We start from the raw sequence: 21776 nt of genomic DNA on the forward strand, positions 1-21776 counted from the left end.
AAAGGTGGACCCTCAGTCGTGCATGTCAGGTATCCATATTTCATAATCCACTTCAAATTTGCAAGTTCTGTAAATGACTACTCTTAGTAAAAGATTTGTAAAACTAATTTCATTAATTGTGACTCTTTCTGCTAACTCAATACGAAAAAATGTCATGTAGAGTGTGGTCCCTCAATCGATCGCGATAGGTTCACATTAAGAGAGAACAATAGTATTATTTAAAATATAGGTGTGATTGAAAGTTAGTAAAAATACTGGAATCATTGTAAATTCCAGCTTTACTTTGTAAAAGATGCCATTCAAAAGTTTCGATTGATTAAAGATGGTCCCTCAATTGAAACGTTTGTCATAAAAATAAATCAATTTACGTAACAATTGGTTGTTAAATAGACAATTGCTATAGTCTACTCGTTAGTAAAAAATATCTACTAACTGTTGCTCATCGATCAGTAAAAACAAATGTACCGTTTTACTTAAAATAATAATCAAATGCCTGCGAAGAAATACTACGGGTCAGATGACCACACATTAGAATTTTGATGGATAATTAAATAATCACAATTTAATGTCACAATTTTAGTTTTCTTTCAACCTCTTTTTGCCAAGAGTAGCACTGAAACTTGAGTAGTTCATGTGCTCTGCCCACCCCTTTATGGAATACAGGCGTTATTGTATGTATGTATGTACGTAATTTAATATTCGTACATTATGTCATTACGGGAAAGAAGGACTTACAGGCTGAGTAGGTGTATCCGACTATTATTATTTAATTATCCAACAAATTCCTAATGTGTGGTCACCTGGTCCGTAGTATTTCTTCGCAGGCGTTTGATTATTATTTTAAGTAAAACGGTACATTTGTCTTTACTGATCGATGGAGCAATAGTTAGTAAAAATTTTTTACTAACGAGTAGACTATAGCAATTGCCTATTTAACAACCAAATGTTACGTAAATTGATTTATTTTTATGACAAACGTTTCAATTGAGGGACCACCTTTAATCGATTGAAACTTTTGAATGGCATCTTTTACAAACTAAAGCTTGAATTTACAATGATTCGAGTACTTTTACTAACTCTCAGTCACACCTATATTTGAAATAATACTATTGTTCTCTCTTAATGTGAACCACATTCTACATGCCATTTTTTCGTATTGAGTTAGCAGAAAGGAGTCACAATTAATAAAATTAGTTTTACAAATCTTTTACTAAGAGTAGCGGGCCATTTACAGAAGTTGTAAATTTGAAGTGGATTATGAAATATGGATACCTGACATGCACGACTGAGGGTCCACCTTTAACCGAATGTAACTTTTGAGTGCCTACTTTTACAAATTATTGGTTGAATTTACAATCGTTTGAGAAGACTGAAACGTTCAAAAGCTCGAAATTCTAACGTGGACCCTCAATGGGAACGCACATTGCCTAAACTGTGGAATGAACTGCTGCGAACCGGACCGATACACTCGTCGCGCACACTCATCTTAATGGCCGGGAACGCACCTCCAACCCTTCTGGTATTTTGGGCGTCCATGGGTGGCAGTGATAGCTTACCATTTGGCGACCTGTCTGCCTGTTTCCCTCCTATAGCATAAAAAAGTTCTAAATAAATTTCTCTATTCCTACATAATTAAGTAAAATTACACGGTGTTTTTTTTTGTTACCCGGTAAACGATTGCTAATTGATCATATTCATATATTATTATTATTATTATCAGTTTTGATAAATGTCCGCATGGTGGTAACTCACTGTACGAACTTAGTCCTTCTCCCCTTTAGATAGTCTGGTCGAAGTTGGCAACGGTTATTTTACCCTCCTGCTTAAGTAAATAACGTTTGACGTTTAAAATTTGGTAGGTATGACTAAAATGTAGGCACAGGTGTAGGTGTATCGACCACACTTATTATGCCTCCGTGTTTGAATTTTTAAATTTTTTTATCTACTCATTGCCATTTTAATACTTGTATATTTTGCAGATGAAGACGAACTTCCAAAGCGTCGCATTCCGTCTTGTCTCGACTGGGATGTGATGAATAAGTCTATGCCGTACAGTTTTGCATTTTTACTTGGTTAGTATACCTAAGGTGCACCGGGGCGTTGACTGTACAAGTACATTAACGTCGTGTAGACCTTTTTTTTCCTTACTCATATCTTTGTTGCTGACTATACAATATAAAAGCTGTCCCTAACCTGGACCTTAACCTCTCGTATGCTTAGGAGCAGATCTGCTCCATATTGTTTCAACTTTAACATGTAGTTATTATGACTAATATATTAATGACAATTTTTTGACAGACGCATACGAAAGGTTAAGACTTACTCTGTAAAAAAAATATATTTAGTCTTAGAAAAAACGTACCTCGGAACCATAATAGTTATTTGTTATACAAGGGAGCAAATTTGTATTTTAACCGAGTATGGAATTGCAACACGAACTAGCGAATGTATTCTAGAGTTGAACTACGAACGAGCGAATGGATTGTATGGTTGAAAAATTGGTTCGAAAATAAAATCATGGGCGAAGCGAGTAGTTCCAAAATAGAATCCTGTGCGTAGAGATAGAGAGTATTGCAATACACACGAGTTAAAATAACTTTGCATACCGTGTGTAACACATAACTTTTCACCTCACTAAAGCGAGGAAACACGCAATAAAACAACTGGAACAATAATTGCACAGAAATAAGTTAATTTGCGTTTATTACAATTTCCACGAGGCACCGACCGGCCCACAAAAGTTTCAAATTAAGAATCAAGAAGAAAAATCTATTTGGGTGCGTTCCGTTTCACGAGTTTTGAGTTTGCAATGTTACTTAAGGTGCGTTCTGAATAAGTACAAGGGAAGAGTCAAAAATACAACTTCTTGTACGATTTCAAGTGTCTTATGGTAAAATCATGTTATAAAATTGTTTGAATTTTATGTTTTTAGTCTGATACAATTCGATATGAAATTATTTTTACGTTCGCATTGTCTACCTGACAAGATACCTTTACAAGATATTATACTTAAAAAAGTAACTAATGACATGTAAGGATTTCAAATATTCTTTGCACTCTTGTGGATAAAATGCGATTTTGCTATCTGTTTTTAAAGAACAAAAAAGTCCTTTCCGAGGAAAGTAGTGAGGTGAAAAGAAACATTTGTCGTCCAAATGGTCCCCCCTATAGGACACCATCTACGTGGTGTGTCCCATAATGAATTAGATACTATTATGCTAGCGAAATGAAACTATTACAACGATGTTTATAAGTACCCCAAAAACGAATTTCATAGCGATCGCATAAGCAGTTCTCGAAATATTTAGTAATGTGACAGACAGACAGACAGACAGACAGACAGAAATATCTAATACCTACATACTTATTATATATTCTCGTGTGTTAAAAAACTCGCAAGTTCAGGATTCTATTCTCGAACCAGTCGCTTCGCTTGTGGTTCAACTATAAAATCCTTTCACTTGCTCGTTTTTCAATTCCACACTCTGCGTTAAAATACAACTTTGCCCCCTTGTATAACAAATAACTATTATTACTAGATTCACCTATTTTAATCAATTTTAAAGCAGTTAATTTGACTTTATTCAAGGTCAAATTACTTTACCCACTAGTGGATAAAATGCGTTTTAACCCGCTGGTAGTAAAGGACAAAACTTGTGTTTCCGAGCTAGTGAGGGGAAAAACAAAATAACTACGACTGCTTCTTTGTTTACTATATTTCAAATTCTTAATAAACCAGGTATAGTACCTACAACATCTTTGGCGTTGCGGTGACGTGGCGTTTCTGTGGCTGCGTTTCCGCAAAGTGGATAGAGTATTCTGTGAGCGTCAGAATGGCGGGTGTACATCAAGCAATCCTGGTGTCATTATGTGTTTATGTTTATGTCATGTTTGTGTTTCATACATGTGGAAGCACATTGCGAGCACTAACCTTAGGCAGTACTTTCACCCTTGAGTAGGCAGCCATTAGCTAGAACTGGAAGTGCACCCGCCAACCTGACGTCAGAATGGCGGGTGTCATTAATTTCTTAAATATCTCTGGAGTTCAAAGAGCACATTGCTCGAATTTTGGCGCACATATGGCACATTGCTAGCATTAACTCCTGACGTATACCACACCAGGATTGCTTGATGTACACCCGCCATTCTGACGCTCACAGTATTCTGAGTATTATAGAGAGTTACTGTCAAAGTAAAATGTGTAATCACAGTGCATAGACTGCCATCTCTCGACACAGGCTTAATACTTTTGAACCTCGGTTTTGACAATTTAGCCCATATTCTTAGCTTGATATGTGATAAAATGTCAAATATTGTTATTATCGCCATCTAGCCGAGCGTTCCCCAAAGGTGCAACGCCATCTTGGCCACCGTGCCTTTTTCATTATGGTTTTGAGGTACGTTTTTTTCTTAGGCTTTATCTGTCTATACGGAGTTACAATTGTCTTTGGTTTCCGTTTGACAAGGCGTCCAAAAGGTTAATAATAGGAACTATTTATTTCAGGTGGAGGTTTTGCCTTATCCACTGCAGCAGGCAAAAAATATTCCGATTTAAATGGAAAAATCGGAGAAGCATTGTCGAAATTGGAAGGAATGCCCAACGCAGCTATACTTTTTATACTCATCCTTTTCACAGTCTTTGTTACTAATTTTGCCTCAAATGTCGCCGTCTGCAATGTGATTGCACCAATAGCAGTACAGCTGGTAAGAATTGTATAAAATACTGGGTGGGCTATTTTAGTAGGCTTAATATAATTACATATTTTTTGGCACGATTGTTTACAAGGTTTTTATTAACCTGTTAAGCTTGTCTAAGTGTCTATTGGGTCGAAATTTGCAAACAAAATTTGAATACCTACTGAAATATAGCATATGTAAATTGGACGACATGTTACAAGGTCTGAACTGAAAACAACATATGTACAGTCTGGCCAAAAACAATAGAAATTAATAAAAAGTTGGCAACATTGTACTGCCATCCCTTTCAAATCAATATGTGTGAGAATACGGGGTGGTAGGTACTACGATGTTGCCTCTTTTTAATTTCTATTCTTTTTGGTCAGACTATTGCACATTGACACTGGACTCTAAAGCAAATGTTACCATCTACCGTTACCCGTAATTTTTTGTTGTGCTTATTAGGAATTGTCCTCTTGTGCGCTATATCGGAACATAAAATTCACATTTACAACAATAATTTGACAGCTTTTGTACTGCGACCTCCACTAGTTGCGTTGTGTGCGTTGTAACCCCGGTTTATGCGTGTAAGGACTATAAGGAAATATGGCGATGTATAAAAATGTCTACTTGAATAATTTCGCCTCTATATAATTTTGACAAAGTATAAAAATGTCTACATGTATATTAGACGAAATATAAAGATGTAGCATCAATGGACTATATGGAATTATGACGATGTATAGTGTATACTAATGTCCACTTGAATAATATTGTCACAGTGTATCTATGACAGAATATGAAAATGTCCACATTGTATTGCTATATACATATATCTGGCTTTAGTCCATTATTTTTTGTTTTTCAGACAATATTTAATTTTAGTGGATCTTATTAACCTCTAGTGGCCCACCATACAAAAAAATTGCCAAACAAATTTGAATCAAACCAAATCAAATTTGAACAATGGGGTCAATATTATTATATGCACTAAATATGTCATATTTGTATAACAGGAGCCTTTTAAAGAGTTAATTTTATTTATAGATAAGTAACTATATTATGAACGGCTTAAGTAAAGGAAGTAGACATTTTTGTGAGCGTCAGAATGGCGGGTGTACATCAAGCAATACTGGTGTGGTATACGTCAGGAGTTAGTGCTAGGAATGTGCCAAATGTGCGCCAAACTTCGAGCGATGTGCTCTTTGAACTCCAGAGATATTTAAGAAATTAATGACACCCACCATTCTGACGTCAGGTTGGTGGGTGTACTTCCAGTTCTAGCTAATGGCTGCCTACTCAAGGGTGAAAGTACTGGCTAAGGTTAGTGCTCGCAATGTGCTTCCACATGTATGAAACACAAACTAATTCAGAGAGCCGTTGAAGAGTAATATAGGATTGAATAAATATATCTTTAAGTATCACTTTTTTGTGAAAAGCGCCTGCATGTTAATGCTGCATTGCAGGCAATGAACATTGCTATTTTATTTCAGCAGGCGTTATAGATACATTTATTCAATCCCATATTACTCTTCAACGGCTCTCTGACTTAGTGTGTGTTTCATACATGACATAGACATAGACATTGTGGAAGCACATTGCGAGCACTAACCTTAGGCAGTACTTTCACCCTCGAGTAAGCAGCCATTAGCTAGAACTGGAAGTACACCCGCCAACCTGACGTCAGAATGGCGGGTGTCATTAATTTCTTAAATATCTCTGGAGTTCAAAGAGCACATTGCTCGAATTTTGGCGCACATATGGCACATTGCTAGCAATAACTCCTGACGTATACCACACCAGGATTGCTTGATGTACACTCGCCATTCTGACGCTCACACATTTTTATACCTATAGTAATTTTTTATATGAGACGTTTACATACTGTGAATGTAGACATTTTTATACTTTGGTAGTAGTCATTTTTATATTGTGACTGGACAATATTTAAACGTCTTGAAGTATTGACTTTGTAATACTCAGACAAATTTATGTTTTAAAGTAGACAGACATTTTTATACATCGCCATATTTCCTTATAGTCCTTACACGCATAAACCGTAACCCCTCGTATGCGGCCAGTCAATTTTGACGATAGTGACCTTGACATCAAAAACCTGAAAGTACAGATTATTCTCGTATTGTATGGGAATATAATAGGCTACTTCCCTCCTAGTCAAATCAGTTGCCGTTTAAGAACTGTCAAAACTAATTTGAAAGACTTGCTAATATGTAATTTATATGAAATCGAATTGAACTTAACTTCTGTCCATGTTTTTCTTATAATTATCTGATTCTTTATTTCATGCGTGAAAAAGCTCCGCGCGGTAAGCTGCATTTTGTAGCCCGCTTTCGTCGAATATTTAATTTTCGTATTAGCTGTGTTTAAACAAGTCAAAAGTTGCTAGAAATAGATTCTGTGCCTTGAGATCAGAAGAAGAAGACACTGGAGCTGTGGTGTATCAGGCGTGCAGGTAACCTTGGAGTATTGGTGAGTACGATCTGGTCTCTGAGGACCTCGCCGCCTGACACAGGAGCTTCTACATCCTACAAGCCCAGGTTAGTTGCCTTCCCTCTGAATTTCAAGGTGTTTTTTCGAAGTAATCTCATAACTGTTTTTTTCGTGTTCATAACCTTGTGTCGATCAAAAAATTAAAAAACCCAAAATTTACAGTCCGCTTAAACATTATCGCACATTATTATTTGGTACCAAATAACCTTGAAATTCAGAGGGAAGGCAACTAACCTGGGCTTGTAGGATGTAGAAGCTCCTGTGTCAGGCGGCGAGGTCCTCAGAGACCAGATCGTACTCACCAATACTCCAAGGTTACCTGCACGCCTGATACACCACAGCTCCAGTGTCTTCTTCTTCTGATCTCAAGGCACAGAATCTATTTCTAGCAACTTTTGACTTGTTTAAACACAGCTTATACGAAAATTAAATATTCGACGAAAGCGGGCTACAAAATGCAGCTTACCGCGCGGAGCTTTTTCGAGCAAGCATTTCGTTATAAGTGCGAGAAGTATGTCATTACTTCACGAGTCCCGAGATATTTTGCCACGAGCGGCACGCGAGTGGCAAATCTCGGAACGAGTGAAGAATGACATTCTCGCACGTGTGACGAACGACGTTTTTTAATACAGTTGCGAAAAAACACTACTACAACCACTACAACGAAATAAAACAATCCAAACTATCAATTTTCCCATGGACATTGACGGATTATTTGACAACTCAAAGGCGTATTTTTGAAGCTTTTAAACTTGCGAGCATATTTTAGAGTTTGCTATTCATCTAACATAATTTATTTCATTGGGTGCCATAAAAACATAAACATTTACAATTTGGGACGATTCGTTAATGTACAACTACATTTTACTTTAATCGATCCATTTATGCCCCGATGTATTGCAAATAATGTAAAATAATTATGACAAATCTCGTAACATATTGAGGTTTTTGCACGTGCATTAAGTTAAAACATGGTAGACGCCTCTACTTTGACAGTAGAAGGCGCGTTTCGTTCCAATCATGTTCTGTTTACACGACTCATTATGACTGATTTTTCAAAGTTTAAACCATTTTAAAAACTATGTTTAGCATGACTAAAAGTAAACAATTACATATGAAATATTAACGTTTTAAATATTAGTCACTTAATAGTATGTTTTTAGTTTTATTCTGTCTTAGTAAACTAGACTAATATGAAAATAGCTCATTAAGTAGTCGTAAAATGGAACGTACTTGTACTTTTTACGCACTAGTTCGTAAAATACAACTTCTCGCACGCTAAACAGCCAAAAAACGGGCACTTTTTGAGCAACTGTATTAAAAAATATTTTTCACCACACCAACTGGTAAAGGCTTTCTTTGCTATTCGAAAACAGATAGCAAAATTGCATTTTATCCACACGGGGGTAAAGTCATTTTATACAAATTTTAACTCGATGTCTTAATACTCTTAATCTGGCTGGTAGATTTTACCTTGATTTATTTGATTTATTTTGATGTTTTATAGTCAGTATTTTGTTCGTGTTGGTGTGGTGTGGTGAAAAATTGTGTGTGTTTCACTCGATGGCAAAGTTTCTGTAACCTTCGTGCCTTGATACCCTCGTAGTCGTAACGCTCAAGATTTCACTTTTTGAACCACTCGCTACGCTCGCGGTTCAATATTGGAATCTTTAGCTTGCTCGGGTATCAATATTGGCACGTGCGGTTTATACAACAACTTTACCCCCTTGTAAAACAAATAACTATTATTTTACTACAGTCAAGTTTCCTATAGAGATATATGTAAGTATACGAGATGTTAATGCATGCTTCCTGTACGTCCTATGTACATTCAATGACTCTTCTTTCCGCACAGCCTGTCATTTTAGGTAAGAATCATGCTAGAAAATGGCAAGCAGGTATTTTGACACTTTTATATTATTAATTTATATTAATGATTATATCGCAGGCGTTGAAGGTGAACGTGAATCCGCTGTGGTACGTCATTGCGGCCGGGGTGTCCTCATCGTACGCCCTCATGATTCCGGTCGGGACTCCAGGGAACCTCATTGTGCAGAGCGCCGCTAATGTACCGACTCCGCATATGGTATGACTATTGTGATTTATTTATAAAAAACCGGCCAAGTGCGAGTCGGGCTCGCGCACAAAGGGTTCCGTAGCAGCAAATATAATAAACCAATAACTTAACCAAAATTACAGTTAAATCAACCTATCTCAAAAACTATAAGAGATACTTTGATCAAACCAAAAATCGTTGAAAGAGTTAATTAGCATGCATCACCTCTATTTTTTTTAGAATTTTATACCCCGTAGTTATAAAAATAGAGGGGGGGGACATACTTTTTACGACTTTGAGAGCTGATATCTCAAAAACCGTTCACTTTAAGAAAAATGTTTTTTAGAAAACTTTATATCATTTTAAAAGACCTTTCCATTGATACCCCACACGGGTATGTACATCGAAAAAAAAATTTTCATCCCTCAGTTACATGTATGGGGGGCCCCACCCCCAATTCTTTTTTTTACTATTTAGTGTCATAATTTTGTAGCGGTTCATACAACACATATTCCCATCAAATTTCATCACTGTAGTACTTATAGTTTCCGAGTAAATCGGCTGTGACAGACGGACAGACGGACAGACGGACAGACGGACAGACGGACATGACGAAACTATAAGGGTTCCGTTTTTGCCATTTTGGCTACGGAACCCTAAAAATTGCATAGTATTAAATTGTTAAATATGTAAAAACTGGTCACACAAAGCGATTTATATGTTAATATGGATATGACTTTCATAAATTTCATTCGGAACATGAATGTAAAACCCTTTTTGGATGGCTTTGGGCAAAAATTATTTATTTATTTATGTAACCTTTATTGCACAACACATTAGTACAAATGGCGAACTTAATGCCTTAAGGCATTCTCTACCATTGGACCAAACAGAAACTTAGGTACGTGTGGTGCGGAAAATAAAACAGAAATTTAAATAGATATAATTACGATAATTATATCTATTATTAAATCTCGAAATTCTAACGTGGACCAATGGGAACGCACATTCGCTTAACTTCAAAACTGGGTAAATCCATTCTGCTATAAGGTGGATTCTTCCAGAGCACATTGTATTTTTTATATATTCAACCTTGAAGAGGAATTTACCCAGGTTTGAAGTTAAGCGACACAAATGTAATTTTTTGCAAAAATGACATTAATTTAATCTAATTATTCAGCGAAGTTTGCGGTGTGCGATGTAATAATAATAGATTGTAAGACCTTATTATAAACCACATGACATGTATTTAAAAAATTGATTAGGTTAATTCTTTATTTAACATGAACATATTTATATACAAGACTAAACTTAAAAGCTAACTAATGTCTAAAAGAGGCCCTTAAGGCTGCTTTCAAAAAAAACGTCAAAAGAATGTAAAATTGATAGTTTTAGTCGGTGAAATACTACACTTTCCGTTATCCAATAGATTTATTTAATTCAAGTTCCAGTTAGAGCATCTTATTATCTTGATTTTTATAAGACTGGAGTTTTGAAAACTAACTCACTAAATTAATTATGAATTTTTCTCTAATGCACGTTTAGAAAAACGCACGTATAGAGCTGAATCAGTCGATCTTATTTGTAAAATTTGGACAATTTTGAATATTAAAACGGGTAAATTTATAATTCGTATATCCTGTACCACAATCATTTCAGACTAGATTTTTATTTTAAGTTTTTGAAAAAGAGTAAACTAGCCTAAGGCGAATTCAATTTTTTTCAGAAATTACCTAAAATTAAGTGACAATTTCTTTGAAAATCTACATCAAATCGAAGTAAGTTTTGTACTAAATTAATCTGCAACGTTTACTTAAATTGCTGTTATGCCTTAGTGATTATAAATTGCTATTATTGATTTTTGCCAATTTTTTGAAAACGAGCCTTCACCGGTACAATTATTACCACTTTTGGACATTTTCTCATATTTGTTAGACCAAGTAGAAAAAGTCCTATAATGTGATATATATTTATAAACTACTCGCAAGGCCCTTTAATTTGATACCACACACGGTATGATCGAGCGCTCGGTTGCGATTTCACTATTTTTAACACGAAAGCCCTCTTAAGGCAATGTACCAATGATACTGCCCACATTTCCTCGCTGTATCGCAATGCTGATACGTTGTGCGAGGTAGTCGCCAGCTCTTCGGTCACCAGTTACCTCAACCAGACGCTTCGCGATTTCTGTGAACAACTTGTTCGCGCTGGGACCCCATGGACCTGGAGTTTCTACGCCAAAAGGTACAAAAAAAATTAATTAAATTGCATTAGTCATAAATATCCATATTAATATTTAAATCGCTGCTTGAAATCTGCTCTCTACATTATTAAAGAGTGCTAGTTTCGTTAAAATAAAATATTATTTCCCGTCGTGTGTGACGTGGTGACGGGTAAAGAACTTACATACCCTAGATTAGATTAGATTAGATTATATTTATTTCTTGATGAAAATTACATGTTATTTTAACTTAAAAATAGCACCAATTCACAAAAAGATCGTCACAACATAATAATAAGAAAATAATTGATACAAACAATAATAATCATCAAATTAAAAAGTAAACCAATAATAATATGTCATAATAAAGCAATAAAATAAAAAATAAAATTACATTAGTAATGTCCAAAAAACAAATGTTTGTATATAGTACTAGGGCTTCCTAGTGAATATAATGTCAAACGTCATAAGTGCTAAAAACAATGTCAAAAATCAAAGATAATAATAATAATATAAAAAAAGCAATTTTATCAATGTCCATTAATATTTGTACATTTCAGTGTACTCTTTAACTGAGTACAGTGGTGTCGATAGTAAAAGTTCTTTTAATTGGTGACTAAATATGTCGTCGGAGGTTACATTTCATGGTATGCGTTCATGTTTCATGGTATGGTAGGCGTTCATAAAGTGATGGACCTATTACTCGCGGGTTCTTGTCGAGAAGCACTAGTCGGCGCGGCACGGGCAGTAATCGCCCCGTTTGACGGGTTATTCCGCCAAGCATATTTGACCGTTTGAATTTATGAATATGTTTTCGCGTAAACATTATAATTTCGTACACGTAAAGCGAGTAATAGGTCATCATATTGAATTTTTTGAAGAGCTCTCTGCACGAGTGCCTCGGATTCACACCAGCCAATATCCGTACAGCCCGTTTTTGCATCAAAAATACTCGGTCTGAATCTGTTGAGTTTCCATACAAAATTATGCCGTATTGCATCAGTGAAAAGAAGTACGCGTAGTATATTTGTTTTAGAGCGTCATTTGAGACAATTGGTTTCAGTTTGCGCAGAGCAAATAAAGCGCTGCCCAAACTTCCACACAAATTGTCTACGTGGTCTTTCCACTTCAGCTTGGCGTCAATTGTGAATCCGAGGAACCTGCATGACTCGCAGCGTGGTATCGGACTCTGTACCAGTGGAATGTTTGTGGTGTTTCCAGCTGAGAACAGCATTATGTTCGACTTTGTAGTGTTTAAGACAAGGCCGTTTGACGAGAACCACTCGTGTAGTTGGTGGTAAGCGTTTGAGATATTTTGCTCGAGTTGTGTATACGTGTGAGCAGTTACTACCACGGTGGTATCATCAGCAAACAACACTGTCATAACTTCGGTAACAGAGGTAGGGAGGTCATTTATAAATATCAAAAACAGGGTGTTTCCGAGCGCAGATCCTTGTGGGATACCTAATTTGAGTACTCCTGCCTTGGATCTAATGTTTTCAATGGAGCCTGATATCTCCATTTTGACCTCTACCGTCTGCCTTCTATTTTCAAGGAACGATGCAAATAAATCATGAACTTTATTTTTTATTCCGTAATGCCCTATCTTTTCCAGAATCAGTTCATGACTTATTACATCGAACGCTTTCGATAGATCGCAGAATACCCCTGCTACCTTCTCCTTTGCATCTAAAGCGGTTGAAATGCAATCGTATATTTGATATGCCGCTGTTGTTGTAGATCTACTTTTTCTATACGCGTATTGTCTGTCCGTCAGTAGGTTATTTGTCTCGAGATGATGCATTAAAGTATTAGATATAATTTGTTCTATAATTTTAGATATATTAGGTACAATGGTGATGGGCCTGTAGTTGTCGACTGAACATTTTTCCCCTTTACCTTTATATACTGGACATACACGAGTGCATTTCAACACGTCAGGGTATACTCCACAAGTGAACATGGTGTTTATAAGATGTACTAGCAACCCTGCAACGATTGGCCAAACACACTCGAGTATGTCCAGAGATATGTAACACACGGTTGAGGTCTGTCAGAGTAATTTTAGGTAGGACTAATTCAGGTACGTTTGTGTTGTGTAATTGTTGTTGTACGTGATGTACAGAGTCCGATTTATTAATATTTAATTTAAACTTCGAAGCTACTGTGAGAAAGTGTTGGTTTAAGTGTTCTGGTACTTCCTGAGTTGGTATATTTTTTCCGTTGTCATCCTTTAGGGACATGGTATGTTGCGCTTGTTTTGTGGATGCTTCCTGGTTAACGACACGCCACATTTCTTTCGACGGATTTTTGCTATTGACAATGCGATTTGCATAATAATCTCGTCGTGTTGTCAAGGTCTCGGATTTTATACGATCAGCTTGATAGCTGATGCGTTCCGTTAGGGTTTCCAGTTCCGGGTATTGACGTTTCATTTCAGTTAAACCGTTATAATCTAAAATGTGTTTCGCGAGGGTTTCATTAAGCCATGGGACCGACTTATTTTTCTTTAACAAAATATTTTTGATTGGGAAATGTACATCAATATAATACTTTAAAACGTTAAATAATTTATTAAATTTATTGTCAATAGAAATAATGTCGTCAAAAATAAAATTCCAATTGTAATTTTCAATGTCAATATAAAACAATAATAAGGATTGGTCAGTATATAGCCTCTTTTTGATGTGAGTGTTTGGCTTGATTTTTTGTCTCACCTGATCTACGGGCAAAGTAAACACCTGAGCGCTGTGGTCGCTGATGGGGGTGTCGAGCGGCGCGGCCGCGACGCCCCTCCACCCGCGCGCCACCAGCCCGCAGTCGATGCTACTTGCACTGTGCGCGGTCACACGGGTCGGAAACTCAACACAGTTTCTACACATGTAGCTTTGAAGGATCTCATCTACTCGCCGTTTAGAAATGTTACCCGATAAAAAATCGACATTATGATCTCCGACCAAAATGAACTTTTTATCCTCATTTGTAAGTTTATCTAATAATAAATCTAAGTTATTTAAATACATGTCAAAATCACCATTTCCGGTGCGATATAAAACAATAATAATCAAATTTAAATTACATATTTCAATTGCAGTGAATTCAAAATGAAACTCGATAGCTAATGTCTGTAGGTCATTTCGCGGCCGATATTCAACATCGCCCCGTGTGTACAGCGCGACGCCGCCGTGTGCTATGTTTTTACGACAGTAGCTGTTTGCGAGCCGATAGTCACATAACCTAACTCGCTCGATTTCATAGTTTTTGCACCATGTCTCACTACAAGCTAGTACATCGGGCTTTTCTGAGTTTAATAATAAGTCTAGTAACCCGGATTTGCCGCATATTGACCTTACATTTTGGTGGATGACTTTAAAACGTGAAGATTGTGCTAGCGTGGCGGGCGGTCGCCGCTGGTCACTAGGTAGTTTTTTGGCTTAACCGTGTTGAAGTGCCTGATGGACACGCCAGCCGGCCAGTGCTTGTGACTACGTACTACACCTACTTTATTCGCCGCCACATCAATCTTGAAGGACGAGTAATGACCTCTCGTGACCTTCAGCTGTTCACACCTATCTACCTGGACTCCGATGCTGGTTTGGATGTGATTAACGACGTCGTCACAGCTGGTTTCCTCGTTCAGGTTGAAGATGTGCAGGCTAACGGACCGCGGCGAAGCCGCTCGCAACCCACCGTGAGGCTTCACCGAAGCCATGACCGTCGACATCGGGGGTGCCACCGGCGCGCACGCGATGTCACGAGGTGCCACCGGCGCGCACGCAGCATCATGAAGTGCAGCTACTCGTATTGGAGCGTATGCAGCATCAGAAGGTGTCAGTAAAGTGCACCTCGCAGGAGGGACCGTCACAGCTGGAAGTGCCAGTGGGGCGGATGCAGCAGTCGGTGTACCTTTCACGACAGAACTTGGCTCCTTTTCCGCTACTCCCCATTCCTTTGGGGGTACCACTACACCCTGGGTGACTGGAGGCCGGACAAGAGGATAGGCTGGTTTTGGTGCTGCACGGACAGGTGGCTCGGAAGAGATGTCGTCTGATGATGATGGTTGAGCAGCGAGGCTTTCTGACTGCAGTTTGCGACGGGTGCGGGTTCGGAGCCGCGGCAGTTCCACCGGCGTTCGATCTGCAGGACCTGGAGGCGTCTTGTAGGATGTCTCGTGCTTCGATGAAGATGTATTCTCTGTGGTTGGTGCTAGTGTTCCTTGTGTAGTGTCGTCAATAAAGTGTAGTGCTTGTGGACCTGAGTCATTCAGTAATGATGTCTTTACCTGTTGTAGATCAAGGTCAGTTTGGTCGTTATTAAGTATTTGTAATATCCGCAAGTTTATATCCCTTTGTCTTGAAATTTCTCGTTGTTGGCATTGAATTAAATCGTATGTAATGTCCATTTTTTGTTTCATTTCGTGAATAGTACTTTGTAAATTTAAAATAACGTCTTTCAACTTTCCGTCACAACACTTTTCTTTGGGCTTTGCTTTTGTTGGTGGCATTTTGAACACTTTTTTATCACACTTTTCTTTTTATCGCTTCAATAAAGTAATATATTGGTTTAAGTCAAACAAAATATGCACTTAATAATTTAAATAAATAAAGAATAACGGAGCAGTTTAAATTTGCTGCTACATGCGACAGTGGCGCCGCGCAATCTACCCCTATCCTCTCGTAGGTGTCGTAGAAGTCGTCTGTGTGTTATAAGTAGGTTAAATTAAGGTATGGGCGACGGACTAGCAACCTGTCACTACAATAGGTATCCAGCATTCCGTTTTCTTTTAACCCTTCAATTGTTTAAAGTGGCACCGAAACTCGATCAGTTCAGTTTATGTATAAAATATATTATTTCAGATCGTAGCAGGATCCGGTCCAACTGTTAGTACGCTGTTCTTCACTTGGTTTTTCCTGTACTTTTACGCACCAATCATATGGCCGATTTTGAAAAATCCCACACCAGAATGGTTAAGCAGTAATGCTTAAGACACTGGTCACGCTCGTTTCATTTTTTGCTAAAGATGTTAATTATTTAAAATGTAATTATTAAAAAGCTAATTGGTATAACTGTAGCTAGTGTCGTACTAGGTATAAATTAAATTGTCACATCTCATCAGGAAATCCTTTTTCCTATATGTTTTTTCTTTGAGACATGAAGAAGTTTGGTTAACTTATTCAATTAAAATAAATGTTAGAAAAATTTCTGTGCATGTGATTGATACTGTATTAATTAGTTTAAAGTATGTGGTATTTATTAAACGAATTAAAATGTTATGGAGGTTAAATATGTTTTTATTTACCCAACGCTGTGAGCGTCAGAATGGCGGGTGTACATCAAGCAATCCTGGTGTGGTATACGTCAGGTGTTAGTGCTAGCAATGTGCCAAATGTGCGCCAAAATTCGAGCAATGTGCTCTTTGAACTCCAGAGATATTTAAGAAATGACACCCGCCACTCTGACGTCAGGTTGGCGGGTGCACTTCCAGTTCTAGCTAATGGCTGCCTACTCAAGGGTGAAAGTACTGCCTAAGGTTAGTGCTCGCAATGTGCTTTCACATGTATGAAACACAAACTAATTCAGAGAGCCGTTGAAGAGTAATATGGGATTGAATAAATATATCTATAAGTATCACTTTTTTGTGAAAAGCGCCTGCATGTTAATGCTGCATTGCAGGCAATGAACATTGCTATTTTATTTCAGCAGGCGTTATAGATATATTTATTCAATCCCATATTACTCTTCAAACTCTCTCTGAATTAGTGTGTGTTTCATACATGTGGAAGCACATTGCGAGCACTAACCTTAGGCAGTACTTTCACCCTTGAGTAAGCACTTAAGCAGCCATTAGCTAGAACTGGAAGTACACCCGCCAACCTGACGTCAGAATGGCGGGTGTCATTAATTGCTTAAATATCTCTGGAGTTCAAAGAGCACATTGCTCGAATTTTGGCGCACATTTGGCACATTGCTAGCACTAAATCCTGACGTATACCACACCAGGATTGCTTGATGTACACCCGCCATTCTGACGCTCACTGTGCCTAGTATCAATTAATAGTCCATTGATTTAGGTGTGTGTGTGTGGATTGAGTGAGCACCTTCCGAAAATAAAAAAAATATGATGATCATTTAGTAAAAGTTCTAAAACAATTGTAAAACGAATCTCTGAATTTGTAAAAAGATAAATCAAAAGATACAGCCATTAACATGTGCTCACTCAGTTCTCACAAACTACCAACGAAAACAGTGAATATATTCATTTAACATATAATATTTGACAAAGGCGTGACAGGGCCTCGGCTCGATGGTAGCACAGGACTCGCAGTGGGAACCCGTTCCTCGGGTATATTTTCATCAGAGTTCATATTGGTGAAATACACACGTGGGCGATGAAATAATAACACGTCGTGATAAAGAATGATCGACTGTATTGTGCACTAATGATCAAACACCAAAATAACTAGCGATTGCTTTAATTCGACTGGATTACAAAATCACAACAAAGAAACGCAGTGATCCCAGAGATGACGTCACGTGGACGACCGCACTGTTTGTCTGTCAGAATCATAATGGCCGCTCCGGCCGTGCTACCCTACCGAATACCAGTTTTCAGGTACGCAACGCCATCTCTGATTCCACTCAGGCAAAACTACCTGACGTTTCTTTCTTCAAACAGTCAACTGAGAACCTATCGATCTACTTAACACTTTCGCTACCAAGAACCCGACTGTCGGGCACACCGCTCGTAGAAGCGTAGCCGATTACATGGGTTTCCCCGTATGTAGCGAAAATGTCGTAGCGCCGCGTAGAGCCCGGTTTAGAAAGTGTTAAGCTAAGTGCAAGCGCGTCTGTAGTTGTTTGACGCCTGTCTGATAGATGGCAGCACTCCGACACGGCCATCCTGCTTGTCACACGTCCTCGAGTGACTTGCCTACAAAAAAAAGAAGAACAAACAGCCTCTCACTCGCTCGGCCCATTCTGACCTCAACGAAGGTATAAGAATGAGCAAAGCACATAGCTAAAAAAAAAGATTACTTACAACAAACACACAATACACATAAACCATCATTGATAATTGCAATCATCTATAGGCACACTTTCACCATCTACAACCTAAATTAGGCTTGTAGGAACACCTTCTACAGTTACAATCCACTGTAGGTACTCATCTTACTCATCATTACTATGCAAGTAATGGGACACCACATGCTTTTCAGCAACCTTCATTACTCTTGGCGGGGTAAAGGAATACTCGTAATAACTGATGTGGACACTGAACAAACCCACAAGTTACTCTCAAGGCAACAGCATAGCTTATGCTCTTCTTTACCTCCCAAGACGTAATGGAATACTTGACATACACAAACATCTTACAACACAACATGTTACAATATCATCAGAGCACTTTATTATTACTCGGGATCAGATATATTAACCACTTTATGATCTAGTGTCATTATAATCCTCTGACATGCTTCGTAAACGATCATGTAAATAGCGTCGAAACTGATTTACAACACTGACTACCGCCAGAGTTTCCAACACATACGAGTAGTATTGAGACTCTGCGGCAGACATCAGTCATCCGACAATACATGAAACAGTATTTCGAAAGTAATAGAGTCAATTTCAACGGTAGCAAAAATCTGCATACAACTAGGTAGGTACTAACACCCTTTTATAATGTCAGTAAAGGACACAACATTATTAATCCGTTTTCCGCTCAATTTAGCACAATAAGACTCGGCAATAAGCAAACTATGCTGATCCGGAGTCATAATAAAATGAAATGCGCTCACCCTGATGCCTTCAAATTCCAAAACGCTCCTTGATACTGCACATGTCCACACGTCGCTCAGTTGTAGCGCTGAAAGAAGCGCTGCCGTCCTTGGAGCCCGAGGAAACGCAGCGTGAAGCGATGTGTCCCGGCTGTCCACATTTGTAACACGTGAGGGTAGATGAAGATTTAGCAGTTCCTGACGTTTTGGTGGAATTGCTTGACGACGAAGCAGTGGCACCACTGTCTTTTATTCCATCCTTTTTTATTCGACAAGCTGCTGCTCGGTGGCCCGTTTTATCACAGTTGTAACACTTCAATGGGGCTGTAGGTTTAAATCTCTTGCTTTCAGGTTCAGTCTCATCATCACTAGTTTCATTGTTGCACCGTTTCAGATAAGCCACAGCCTTTAATTCACGCTGCATGTCATTTCTAGATGTGAAGTTAGTAGTAAAAGCTATTCTCTGAGCACGTGGTTCAAATTGCGCAACATGCGACATAATAGTCGCTATGGCTAGCTGTTCGGTAGACAATCCGGACCATCTGGACATAAGTGAAGTCATCATTCTTACTGCATATGCTGAGAGACATTCATTTTCTTTCGGCTTACTCGCACTCATGTTAATTAAAAATGCAGCGACTGTATCAGCGCAATCATATCTCGCAACAAAAACTTCTTTAAAATTTGTCCACGTCATGCCATCAAATGAAATTTCAGAAAGCCAAGATGATGCTTGACCTTTCATTGCACGACTGAGTGAGATCATAAGTGAAGCCCCAGTAAGTTGTTTATCACTCATACACATGTCTGCTGTAGTTATCCACGAACGTGGATCCACATTTATTTTGTCGGGATCAAACTCCGGTAGAATAATATGGGTACTCACGGTTGCCGGTTTCATGGTTTCCAACAAAGCCATAAAATTTTTGTTTTGTTGGTCCATAAGCATTTTCCACATATTCACATCCATGTTCACATTTGCTGAGCGTAGATTACATCCCACATCTGATGACAAAGGCATGACAGGGCCTCGGCTCGATGGTAGCACAGGACTCGCAGTGGGAACCCGTTCCTCGGGTATATTTTCATCAGAGTTCATATTGGTGAAATACACACGTGGGCGATGAAATAATAACACGTCGTGATAAAGAATGATCGACTGTATTGTGCACTAATGATCAAACACCAAAATAACTAGCGATTGCTTTAATTCGACTGGATTACAAAATCACAACAAAGAAACGCAGTGATCCCAGAGATGACGTCACGTGGACGACCGCACTGTTTGTCTGTCAGAATCATAATGGCCGCTCCGGCCGTGCTACCCTACCGAATACCAGTTTTCAAGTACGCAACGCCATCTCTGATTCCACTCAGGCAAAACTACCTGACGTTTCTTTCTTCAAACAGTCAACTGAGAACCTATCGATCTACTTAAGCTAAGTGCAAGCGCGTCTGTAGTTGTTTGACGCCTGTCTGATAGATGGCAGCACTCCGACATATTTATATACTAACATTTAGTAAAAAATAGGCCAACCTACCTCTATAAATATTAGATCACCTAGTGACGTATTAAATTTTTTACAAATAGTTTACAAATAGTTTCTTATGCTCACTCAATCCACACACTTTTGAAAAGCCGAATTTTGATGAAAAACATAAGATTTAGACCGCTATTATATGTGTATAGTTTAGTAAAAGTGAAATGGGAATTTGTAAAATACAAAACGAACCACTAACGTGTCAGGTTTTTTTATAATAAATTTTTTTAAGTGCTCACTCAGTCCACACGTTTTGAGAAAGTTAAAAATGTAAATATCTTACGATTTGTAGCACCTAAGACACTCGAAAGTACTTCAACATTTAGTAAAAATTTTTACTAAATATCCACCATCTAATATATATTTATTGGCAAACAGTAGTACATAGTAATAAAAAAAAAAATAGGTCCTTAAATAAAACTACAAACTAAAACTAAAATCTAAACTTATAAATAAACTATAAATAAAAGACTTGCCCCAAATCGCCGTCCACTGGCAACGTGCCCAGAAGGCTGGCAGCATTGCCACGTTGTATGGCAATGCTGATCCGCTGTGCCAGATATGACCCAGCCCTCTGGTCACGTGTCAATTCCACAAGCTTGCGGCTGCATTCTTTGAAGACCCTGTGGGCGCCTTCCCCCCAGGGCCCCAGGGTCTCAACCCCAAACGGCTCAAATATGCAACCACTATTATTAATGGTTGCATACTTGCGCCGCTTGAGGAGTTCGGCCGAATTGGCCGCCGAGCCAGCCTTTAAAGCGGTGCGATGGAGATGGGACAGCGCCAGAGTATCAGCACAAGTGGCATCCCAAACTAAGGGCTGTCCCATCTTCCATGGCACGAGCGTCATGCCGTCGGGCCTCTTTCCGTCATCGCGAGCGAGACCGGTCGGTTCTAATACGGCCGGTACTCCCGCACTGGCTAAGGCCCGACGGATGACGTCGTTGAGGCTCGCATGGCGGGAAGCGCGTCCTGCGCTTCTGCCGCAGGAT

The 21776-nt window shown here is 38.5% G+C and overlaps 1 protein-coding gene across 2 annotated transcripts in view; it reads left to right on the plus strand.

Annotated features, from left to right (window-relative positions):
* LOC125233191 (protein I'm not dead yet-like) overlaps positions 1-16737 on the plus strand; it is a 50488-nt gene extending 33751 nt beyond the window's left edge. For both annotated transcript variants that reach the window (XM_048139089.1, XM_048139090.1), the window contains 4 exons: positions 1980-2072; positions 4505-4704; positions 9137-9274; positions 16322-16737. In XM_048139089.1, coding sequence (XP_047995046.1) covers positions 1980-2072; positions 4505-4704; positions 9137-9274; positions 16322-16450 — 560 coding nt within the window. In that variant the 3' untranslated portion in view covers positions 16451-16737. The remainder of the gene's footprint in view (positions 1-1979; positions 2073-4504; positions 4705-9136; positions 9275-16321) is intronic.
* Positions 16738-21776: the final 5039 nt, after the last annotated feature.

This window comes from Leguminivora glycinivorella, chromosome 14, assembly GCF_023078275.1.
Source record: "Leguminivora glycinivorella isolate SPB_JAAS2020 chromosome 14, LegGlyc_1.1, whole genome shotgun sequence".
In the NCBI taxonomy this organism is placed as follows: Eukaryota; Metazoa; Arthropoda; class Insecta; order Lepidoptera; family Tortricidae; genus Leguminivora; species Leguminivora glycinivorella.